The 12,134-nt window shown below is 35.7% G+C and overlaps 1 protein-coding gene across 1 annotated transcript in view; it reads left to right on the top strand.

Moving 5' to 3' along the window:
* Positions 1-9,748, top strand: part of LOC125812423 (uncharacterized) — a 54,437-nt gene extending 44,689 nt beyond the window's left edge. Inside the window, exon 4 of the mRNA XM_049491917.1 lies at positions 9,623-9,748. Coding sequence (XP_049347874.1) covers positions 9,623-9,667 — 45 coding nt within the window. The 3' untranslated portion in view covers positions 9,668-9,748. The remainder of the gene's footprint in view (positions 1-9,622) is intronic.
* Positions 9,749-12,134: the final 2,386 nt, after the last annotated feature.

Genomic DNA, 12,134 nt, shown 5'->3' with positions numbered 1-12,134 from the left:
GACTCACTTTAAATTCCAAACTCAATGCATGGAAATAAATACACAAAAGCTTTAACAAAATCTCATCAACTAGGGTTCATGTGTGAACAATACGGTTCGTAGTAGATCAAGTCCGTAGCTACAGACTTTGAAAACTCTACTTTGGTAGTCTTTGGTAAAACGGTTATAACTTTTTACTCCAAACTGTAAATGAGCCAAACTTGGTGGAGTTGGAAAGAAGACTCTTAGATCTTTAATTTGATAGTTTACGGGCCACCTAATGCATTATATGCTGAGAGATATAATCATTTGAAGTTGACCCTGGCATGAACTAATGCGAAAAGCTTAGTCGGTAGGAAGGTTTTGAACTCAACTAAGTACTAAAGGTCTCTTGTGACCATAAACCACTTCCAATACACTTCCCACACATAGGAATGACCCTTAACACATAAGAACAAGTAGGGCATCACCCAGTTCAAGCTTATATACTTACGACGGAAAATTCAGATTCTAAGAATATAGTTGTGAGGTGTTGCAGCTCCCAATCTCTGAAGTTGATCTACAGATCCCATCTAGGATTTGTAGTTCCATTAACGGCTCATAGATGGCGTCCATAAATCCCAAAATTTCTTGACTTTCAATATATGATCAGGACTTTAGAACTTCAGGGTGTTGCAATATCTCCTTCTTGGAAACATTTGTCCTTGAATGGAGTCTTAGTAAGTTGAAAAGATTAGGGAAAAATCTGCAAACTCGAGACTTAAAGATAAACACAGAAAACTAATGGAGTGATTGACTCCGAACTAAAACATGAAAACATAACGGGTAGTGAGCTCATAGGCCAACTTTGTAGGTAAATCCAGCTCATAGGCCATATTACCAAAATGCCTTAGAATCTTGTAAGGACCAACATAACAAGTACTGAGCTTTCCTTTCTTACCAAACCTCATTACCTCTTTTATGGATGAAATTTTCAGATATACTCAATCATCAATAGCAAATACAAGCTCTCTTCTCCTCAAATCAACATATGATTTCTGTCTAGTCTAAGTCTAAGTCGTTCTCAACCTATCTCTAATAAGTTGAAGTTTTTCCATAGCCTCATGAATTGATTTAGGCCCTATCAAAGCCACTTCACCAACCTCAAACCACCCTATTTGAGATCTACACCTCCTACCATAAAGCGCCTCAAATAGAGTCATCTGAATACTGAAGTGGTAATTGTTACTATAAGCAAACTCAATAAGAGGCAAGTGAACATTCCAATTACCCTTAAAGTCGATCACACAAGCTCTCAACAAGAGCTTTCTGAATGACTTCACTGTGAGGTGAACTGAGTACCGCTATCTGAGATGATGAATAAGGGAAATGTTCTTACTTAGTCATTCGGTCTACTACCATCCAGATAGAATCATGTTGTCGACATGTTCGAAGCAAACTTGTGATAAAATCCATATTCAAATTCTCCCACTTCCAAGTAGGAAAGTTGATATTCTGAGTCATACCTTCTGGTTTATGATATCCAGCCTTAACTTGTTGGCAATTTGGACACTTGGCCACAAATTCCGCAATATTATTCTTTATACCAGTCTACTAATAAACTTTCATAGGTCACAATACATCTTAGTGGCTTCTGGGTGAATAGAGTATCAAAAACTATGAGCTTTTGTTAAAATCTGTTGCCTTAATCCGTCAACATATGGAACACAAGTTATACTATTGTTTCCCCCTTTGGATAAAGCCTCTGAGAGAGTCATCTTTCTTTTTGCACGATGAGAACTGAACACCCTATGGAGAGATGCTGGTCTAATGATATCTTTATCTAGGAGGTCCTTTAACTGATCTTTTCACTCCTTTAGCTCAGGTAGAGCCATTCTATAAGAATAGAGTTTGGTTTTGTATCTAGAGGAAGGTCTATTCCGAAGTCGATTCCCCATTTCGGAGGGACTTCGGGAAGATCCTTTAGGAACACTTCGAGAAATTCATTTGCCATGGGAATTGACTGAAGGGTTGGGGTTTCGGAACTAGAATCCTTAACCTAGACTAGATGGTAGATACAACCCTTAGAAATCATTTTCCTGGCCTTAAGGTAAGAGAATCGACCTATAGGCGCTGAAGTACTACCTTTCTACTCTATGGCTAGTTCATTGTGAAATGAAATTTAAGGACTCTGGTTCTACAGTCAATTGAGGCGTAACAAGTAGAGGCGAACCCATAGGGGGCACCACCAGGAGTGGCTCAAGGGTAAGACTTGCAAAGCGTTTGCTTTAGGCCTCCAATATTTTGACACCCCAATAAATTTTAATAGTGAACTTTATGATTTTAATTTTACTTGAAACACTATTGAACATTACACTAAAAAATTAAAAAAAAGGGAAGAAGAACAATTTACTTATCATCAAGAATATTTTAGAACTTTGAATGAAATAGCTCAACTCTTCATATTAACAAATAAAGTTTAACATCAACATCCAACGTGATGTGTTGCAAACAAATGTCTAACATTCACTACGAAATTCGGTATACAATTCACTTAAACTTAAAAAATGAGAAAAATTATGGCCAAAGCATAAACTTCAAAATGATTGGATGCCATTAATTTAGTACTAATATAAAAAAAAGATCATCCATTCATATTTGACATCGAGGGACTTTCATATTCTAAAAACGATCAATGATAGCATTGTTACTTATATTCACAAATATGTCCTTCTTGATGTAGCAAACTAAATAATCATTTACAAATTCATCACTAATACTACTAGGTTGTTCATTCTTGGTATGCTTCATAGATCAGAATGTTGTCTCTACAATTGCAGTAGCAACAGGTAAAATCAAGGTCAACTTCACAAGTATCACAAGAGAATAAGTCTCTATGAGATTTTCATTACTCGTGTTTCTGCCAAATAACCAATTCCTTTCAAATCAGATAATGTAAGATCACCATGCCACATGTGTATTATGAAAGTATTAAGTTGATGACTGAGATACTGAAACTTTGGTCACCATATTCATTTGGATAATGTTGGGCCACTGTCATTATCTTTTCCTTTTTTAAAATCAGCAAAAACATTAGCCGGATTCAAGCTTATATACGAAGAAGCAAGTTACCACTCCCAAAACTATTATTAAGATCTTGCAGTTGCTAGTCAATAATAGCATAAAATAGTTAAACATGTAAGTGATGAATAAGTAACACTAAAAGACTTATTTATGCTTTGACTTTCCATGAATATAAAATTCATCCATTTTAGGTACCAAAATTTCATGTTTATCACAAAAAGAAGAAACATCATTCATCAAAGATTCTCATCCATCATTTCTCAACAATTATTGTCTTTTTTTAGTAATGTCAATTCATTTGACATCACCAATATTTTCAACATCAAGTGAAGCAAGAAAACACATTCAAATTCATTGATCATACTCAGAAGAGCCTCCTTCTTGCAATCTATTGTTGCAGTTGGAAACTGCACATTTAATTGCATCAAGCACATGAGCTATAGATGAAAATAAAACAATAAAGTTATCCAATGTTCTAAAATTAGATCCCGAACGAGTGTCACTTGGCCTTTGAAGCCCTCGTTCTTGATTCAAGCCTTTTCCGCTTTCTACTAGTTGTTCCTACATTTCTGCTTGATGGTCCCGAAGTTGATCTCTATGCTTAAATGATGCTCCAATCACATTCAACACATTAGCAATAATAGCAAAGAAATTGTCCACAAGCAAATGGTTTTTGGCAATAGCTACAAGTGTCAATTGTAGTTGGTGAGCAATACAGTGAATGTAATATGCCGATGGAGTTTCATTCAAAATCAAAGCTTTAAGACCAATTCATCTCTCCTTGCATGTTACTAGCCCCATCATAGCCTTGTCCACGTATTTTAGATGTACTCAAAGAGTGTCTCAAAAGCAAAGAGCATATTGTTTCCTTCAATGATTGGCAGATGTATCACCATCACAAACAATAGTAATAACTAGTTCTTTCACTTCACCTTTTTTATTAACATACTGCAAATCACTGCCATTTGTTCATGGTGTGATTCCTCATCAATAATAGCTTTCATGGTTTCTTGTGCACAAGCACTCATAATATCATTTTGATTTTTCGGAGCATATTTTAAAACAACACTATTCACTTCCTGAAGCATTTTTCCAAACCATTCGGAAGATTCACTGTCATCATGACCTCGAAAAGACTAACTCAAAATCCAAGAGGAACCTTGCCACATTAGTAGAAGCCTCTAAACAAATTCGATGCTCACTTATTATTTTCTTAGCTTGCTTGTTAAAAGTAACTTGAATGGATTGAGATTGATTCTCAAAATTAGCATCTATCTATTGTGGGCGCTATTTACTTCACCTACATGTAAATCAATTCGTTCCATACTATGATTCCAAGTCTTAAAACCGGTTTTGGTGAAAGAATCTTATGCATTTCCCTTTACATAGTCATTTTTTGAATAAATAGCAACATAAACAAAATACAACATCTTTCTTCATACTATACTCCATCCACCTAGAATATGAACCCTTAAACCATGTCGAATAAAATCGACTCATTTTTGTTACAGATCTAGTTTGAAAAATATTTAGAAATAATCGGTTGCAAGGCCTTTGTTGAATATAGTGTCTTCTCACTTCATCTCGTATTCTAGGGCTATATTTATGAATGTATATTCTTTCTCTAGGATCCGGTTTAAGTGATTGCAAATCAAACTTATCTATAAAATGTAAAAAATTGTGTGTAAAACTTGATTGAGAAGAATTATGTTTCTTCAAAATCTATCCATTTCAAATCACAAGAATCAACAATAAATTCCTACAAAACAAAGATTTAATCAAGAATGTAAGTAAATATTACATTGTTGATAGGGGAATGACACCCCTCAAGCCCTCCTTTCGCAATACAACAAAAATAAAATATAGTAGAGAAATCACACCGCTCACAAAATAAATAAATTAAAATAAGTAAATAAACATGATTGTTTCAACAAGATATTGAAAAATCAGACCCTTTATAGAACAACAAAAATAATATATAATGGAGAAATGGCACTACTCCTTTCATAAGATGATAAAAATATAAACTTATAAATAAACACAACATTTTTAATAAGGGAATCACACCTCTTCTTTCATTGCAAAAAAAAAATACGCTTAAAAAGAAGAACTTACCAATTTATGCAGTGACAATAGGACTTCAGTTATGCAGGTTGTAGTGAAGAATACTTGTGAGTTATAAGTTCGTAGGTTTTCTAGAAGTCTTATGTTTTACTTAGAATTGTGTTAGGACTTTTATTTGTTTTTAATTTCAATGAAGAAAGGGGTGGGGCCAGATGAGATAGTAAAATACGGGTGGGGCCAAATGAGGTGGCAAAAATGAGTGGTTAATAAAGGCTATTGTTAAAAAGGTTAACTGGTAAGAAAGGACTGATTTTAAAGGCAAAAAATATACATCCCTTCGCAAAATTCAAACTCACATCGTTGAGTTTTAAAGTTAAGCGTTCAACCAGTGCACCCAAATGACTTTTGTTCATTTGGGTGTTCAATTAAATATATTATCTTTTTATAGACTATCTATACATATATATAAAAAAAAATTAAAAGTTGTCGGGTGCACGTGCACCCTCACGACTGCATGTGGGTCAGCCTCTAATTACAAGAGTATAACTAGTTCATGCCAAGAGTAGTATCCAAATCAGGCATGTCTAACTCTACTAGATCTACTATGGTGACTTTCTGGGAAAAATGAGACTGGCAATTTCTGTATACCCTTTTAGCTAAGACTGAGTCACCAACAGGGGTTGAGACTGAGAAGAGTTCTGATAGGATTTTTGGACTCACCAACAGGGGTTGAGACTGAGAAGAGTTCTGATAGGATTTTTGGACTGACATCACAATTCAATGCAATATAAAGACTCATGAAAGGAAGTGTGGCCCGTAGATCTAGTAATGCATACATCAAGTTGAAATACACACAACATACCCGCGACTACATCAGGAATCTTCCTCATCCTGTTGAATCTGCAAAGCATAAAACCTATTCTGCGCTGTCTGCCACCCGCACTAGAAGAGGCACTCTGTTGAGTCGGCTGCTGAAGTGTTAGGCTGAGTTTGCTGGTGAATATCCTTACCCCTACCTGATGCCTTGGCATTCCCTCAACCTGATGCCTGACTTACCACATCCAAAACAGTTACCACTACCAGTCATACACCTTCAGGGATGGGATTTACCACACTTCTGACAAACCAAAAAGGTACGACCACTAGTGACACTACCCTGGGATTTAAAGCCTGGTGCACTATCTCTTTTCTCCTGTCTGAAGTTGGGTTCTGGGGTACTAGCAGGGGATGGGGCTGGATGTGGACCTGTTCTCCCTCAACCTGTGGCCTGACTTACCACATCCAAAACAGTTACCACTAGCAGCCATACACCCTCAGGGATGGTTCTTACGACACTTCTGACAAACCAGAAAGGTACGACCACTAGTGACACTACCCTGGGACTTAGAGCCTGGTGCCATATCCCCGTTCTCCTGTCTGAACTTGGGTTCTGGGGTACTAGCAGGGGATTGGGCTGGACCTTAAAACTTCTGACAGAACTGAGAGCGATTGCCACCATTTGACTTATGTGGAGACTAGTCCATACTGTATATTCTAGCCCTCTTACTCTCCCTAGCACTCTCCTTGACCTTCTCTTTCTCAATCAGTTGAGCATGAGTCATCAACCTGGAGATGTTCATCTCCTTGATCAACATACTAGTTCTATACTCCTTTACTATGGTCTCTTCAACACTTGTAACAAACTTGCTCATACGGTCCTAGGAGTCGGCCACCATAGATGCAAAATACTTGGAGAGTTGGGTAAACTTCAAGGAATACTCTTTCACCGACATGTTTCGTTGCTTCTGATTTATAAACTCCTGGACCTTGGCCTCCCTTAGCTCAAGTGGAAAGAACCTGTCCAGAAATACAACCACAAGCTTCTTCCAGTCCATTAGGCCTGCATCAACCCCTTTGTCATCCTTCCACTGCTTGTACCAAATCTGAGACACTCCTTTCAACGGCTAAGCGGCTAAGTATGCACTCTCCACTAGGCTGACTCCCATAATCTGTGCGCTATTCTAAACACCATCCATGAACTCTTGTGGGTCTTCCTCCATCCTTGAATCATAAAACTCAGGAGGATTCATCCTAGTAAAATCTTGGATCCTAGCTGCTATCGTATTCCCATTCGGGTTATAGCTTGTGCAATCTACTGCTCGACCTGAGTGGTCATGGCCTGAGCTAACACTTGGAAAGCACCCATGAACTCGGCATGAGAGACCTTCTCATTCAAGGTGTCTGCTCAAGCTGGTGGTACTTGCTGGCCTTCATTCCTGTCTTAAAACTAAAGGATTTAATAATTGAAAGAAATATGAAGTTGTCCTCGAAAGATGAGGACTCACCATACGTGTTGCTGAGCTGATCGAAAGTCGTACTAACCGCGGCTAAACGTCCGAACCTATATTATAGGATAATATAGTGCAAAGAGTATGCGTTCAGTACTTTGAATGTACTGAGTATGTGAAATATGCACGATAGGACTATAAACTGAACATGATAAGTCTGAAGTGCTGAGCTGAATAACTTGTACTAATGCAATGACCGAGTAGTAAAACCTGTAATTGATAAATGCTGAAATCTGAGATAACTGACTACAAGGTCATGCAACATCTGAGACTGGACTATGGGAGATACTAATAACTTACATATAACTTTAGAACTTATGGGGTGTTACACCATCTCTGCTCCAACTGTTTAGTACTTCCCTTGTGCTACCTGGCTTCACCCACCTGATTCATCTTAGGTTGATGAAGATTTTCCTTATCTGATCTGTCACTTACAATGTATAAAGATATGGTTGGTTGTCTTTGCCTGTTCTCCACCTGAGTAACATCTGGAGCATAGCTGGTACCCCATTCTTTTCAAATTATCCCATGTCAATACTGCTTCTTTGGCCACCAGCGATGTAAAGCATGCTACTTTGAAACGGAATCTTGGACTCTCCAGATCAGCTTCCATGGCAGCAGCACCCTTGATTCTTGGACAAGTTTTGTTCACTGTATGCATCTCTCACAGAAAATGTTTATTCCTTCGCCATTCCGGACTTATCTCCAGTAGTGACTTTGAACTGAGATAAGGTACTATATAATTCAGTTATTCCCAATTCCCAATCATTTAGAAACCTTCTGAAGGTATGCTCCGTCCCTGCTCCAACCATAATTCAGCCACTGTTGCATCATGTTGTTGTCATAAGTTGTAAATGTCTGGATATGTTTGTTTTAATGAACAATCCAATTCTCCTCCCAAAAAGATACTTAAGTTCCAAAAAACCGTTGCAAGCTTATGATTAAAGGAAAGGGGCTTGGCTAATGGTATTCTTGTGGTTTTTTAAACCAAGTTTTCAGCTGATTTTGATGTTTAATTTACCTATTGTTAAGCTCAGCTCAAACAATCTTCAAGTTGTCCAAAATGAGCTAATTTAGCTCCAGAAACTAGGTCAACCAAAATAAACAAAATTGTTGAGACTTTGTAGCTTTTACTTCCCTCCACACACTTTCATCCCTTGTCTGCAATTTCTCATACCTATTGAAACTCCCTGTAATCTGTTGATCATCCATGAGGGGGCTTGGGCACTGTGATTTGCTGGGCTTCACAGAGGGATATTGGTGAGGTTACAGGGAGTTCAGTAGCTGGAGCAGTTGAAGAAGGTGACGGAGGGGACAAAAAGCTAGTGGAACCATTAGATTTGTGCTCAATAATATTGACCCTTTAACCAGAGAACTATGTTGGTTTTTTCCTTTTCTAATGAGATGATGGTAAAGTGTGTTGAGTGAACTAGACAAGGAAGGGAAGTAAATTTTCTTTGACATTGTACTACTTATAGCCATTAATGGTAATAGGACCTCGGTGCGATTGTAGCATAATCTCTTGTTGGTTTTAACCTACTTCTAGTTCAAATACCACTTCGATTGTACTTCCTGAAGGGAGAATGAAAACACGTTATACACATGGTACTTGATGGGATTTATCTTTATAAAGCTTTATCAACTTTACTGTATTAGTGCTTCCTGATGAGATGTCTAACCCTCACCTTTTTTTGGTTCCAAAGGCCAACTATAGCAATTCCTCATCCTATTGAATCATATTCGCAAGAGTTTTACCTTTTAAATCTAAAGAATCATTACGTGATATAGGAAAGCTCCCAGGTGTTATGACTTGTAACGATCTCAGTTTTCAACTGTTAAATTCTATTATAAATTGATTATACAGTAATTGTTTTGGTTCATTTTACTATTGGTAGTAATTATCTATCTGATGGTTAGGTCATTGGTGATAGACACCTTAACTTATAACGGAACGATCGGAATGTTAAAACAACGGCTACACTTGTTTTCATTTCTCTTTCTTTATGTTTAGCCTTCATGGAGACACTACTATCTAGATTGTTGAGTAGATGTAGAACTCGGGGATATTTTACTCTTTCAATTCTTTTCACTTAATATTGGAAAAAATAAAAACACCAGCATACTGGTCTGAACTTTATCTTCTTGTCAGGATTTGATATTTCAAACTGACTGGTCTCTCATTTTTACAGCTTCCGGCTCCTGTCAATAATATGGAAATGCTTGTTACAGAGTAGCCTGGGACCTAATATGCATATCAAGCCAAAAGTTGGAGCAACTGGAGATATCATCTACTTCATCTATTCACTTCTTTTGAAGTGGGGATTAAGATTCCACTAATATATCATGTATAACGAGCTTATATTTGATGTATGCTTCTCTTCCTCCCCCACCTCCTGCCCTATTCCCCCAGTTTCCACGAAAAGATTAGAGGAAAATATCAGAACTAGACACAAAGAAATGGATAAAACTCTGTGGGGGAGTTGAATGTCAATTTTTAATCTGGATGATAAGAGTAATAACCATAGGAAATTATATTTGATGTATGTTTCTATTGTTACTTCGTATGTTGCTGCTGCAATGATAGATAACATAATACTTGGCAGGAATGTTTTCTCCCTTCCAAAACGAAATGTCTTTATGATTTTGTAGAAAATATGTTATAAATAAACAAAATGGTGCATAAGTCAATGGTTAATCGAAATTTAGTTTTCTTGTGCATTGTGTAAATGCTTGCATCCACCTTGAAGGACGCAGCACCCACGCGGGATGGAACACTAGCAAAGTAACATATATTTCCAATACCGAATACCGACACGATACATTATTTCCATACCAACACGGCAACACAATACATATATTACTCCATACCACCTACAAAAGGCAACAAAAAAGATTTTGTGGGTGTTGTAATCAAGCTACAGTCAAGATTTCATGGTACTTATTTTCTTCATTTGAGGTTAAACTTCATCTTATCTCTTTAATTTATTTATGAAATTTGATGTAATTAAGTGACAAGTTATTTTTTATAGTTTTGTTTTATTCATAATTTTATTGAAATGGATATTGGGCTAAGTGTAATATCTCTATTTAATGAATGAAGATAGTTTTAATTGATGATTATTTTTATTTTTTTATTCGTTAGTTATCTCTTAAAGATGAATGGGTCATAGTAGCTCTTGTATTGATTTAGATGACAATAATGATAAAGTAGAAATTATTAGGCCCAAAGAATTTATTGCCGCTTTTATTTTATTAAACAAAAATGAGATTTATTTTTGCAAATCGTCATTATTTAGTTGGATTAGAATGAAATTGCAATATATGTATGCTTAATTTTGACGTTAACTTTAAGAATAAGTAAAATAAAAAGATATAAAATGATTCAAAAAAATTATATTGTACCCTACAAGTTTAGATTTATTTTATGTTATTTGATTTTCTTTATAAGAAATGAATATTTGGTTTTAACATTAGACGAACTTTTAAGTACATTAAAAATATTTGTTTCGATTAAGAATGTTGTTGCACATCTTTTTGAGACATTTAAAAGAAACCTAAGGATGCACTGACGCATCTTGTCCAAAAAATATAATTAATTCTCATTAATTTAAAGTAAGACTTGTAGACAAAATTATTAGGTGCAATGCAAAGAAACATTTATGCCTCTAAATGTCGAAACCAAGAATGCAGTAATGAATTTAGGTTGAAACCAATAAAAGTTCAACAATAAAATATGTGAGCAAACCGTTGGCATGTAACAACTTATCCAAAAATAATTTAAGATAGTATAATTTGATAAAAGCGACCGTGCTAGAACCACGGGACTCGAGGGTGCCTCATACATTTTCCTCGGTTTACAAAATTTCTTACCCGTATTTTAATTTTGTAGACCAAACTTAAAGAGTCATTTATTTTTTATTAGAGACTAAAAAAATGTGACTGGGAACACCATAACTCAATTCCAAGTGACAACTTCAAACATAATAAAATAGTCCATTTTCAATACCGTCACTTAAATTGGAAAAATTCGGTTTCAAAAAGGGGTGTGACAATGTCAAATAGACAATTTTACCTTATATTTAGAACTTTAGAATAATATACAAAGATTTAGTCATCTTTAAACAAACAAACGTAGTAAATGTTTTCAAGGTGAGATTGAATCAATAGTTGTTGATAGAATGACTGTTTAACCCGTTCATATTAAATATAAAAAAATTGTCTTGAAGAGTTCATCACTATATGGATTCACAACCTGAGATCAATGAAAAGATGAGAGTAATTCTGATTAATTGGTTGATTCAAATCCACCACAAATTTGAACTTAATTGATAAACACTTCACATCACAGTCAACATTATTATCATGCGAGATGGCATCATGCTTATAACCTTCAAATATGAAGAAATTTGGCTCATTGAGATATATGTCCAAAGCTTACATCAAATAAATAGAAAAGTCTTTCGCCATATGAGTTGCTTATGACTTAATCTAACAAATTTTATGAATGGACTAATTTGATTTTTCAGGCCATAAACTCTTTGTGCATTTCAGAAAAAATTAACACTCATGACCAGCTGTTAACCATAGAGAAACAAATTCTTGAACAATTTGAATAGTATCTAAGAATCCCAAACACCTTAAGTGTTCCTTGTGCATTTAATATTTTCACTTTTTTAAAATTTATTTGCTATATTTTTATTT

This window comes from Solanum verrucosum, unplaced genomic scaffold (genome assembly GCF_900185275.1).
Source record: "Solanum verrucosum unplaced genomic scaffold, falcon-dt-bn FXZP01000159.1, whole genome shotgun sequence".
Classification (NCBI taxonomy): domain Eukaryota; kingdom Viridiplantae; phylum Streptophyta; class Magnoliopsida; order Solanales; family Solanaceae; genus Solanum; species Solanum verrucosum.
This window is presented reverse-complemented; position numbering and strand designations above follow the sequence as displayed.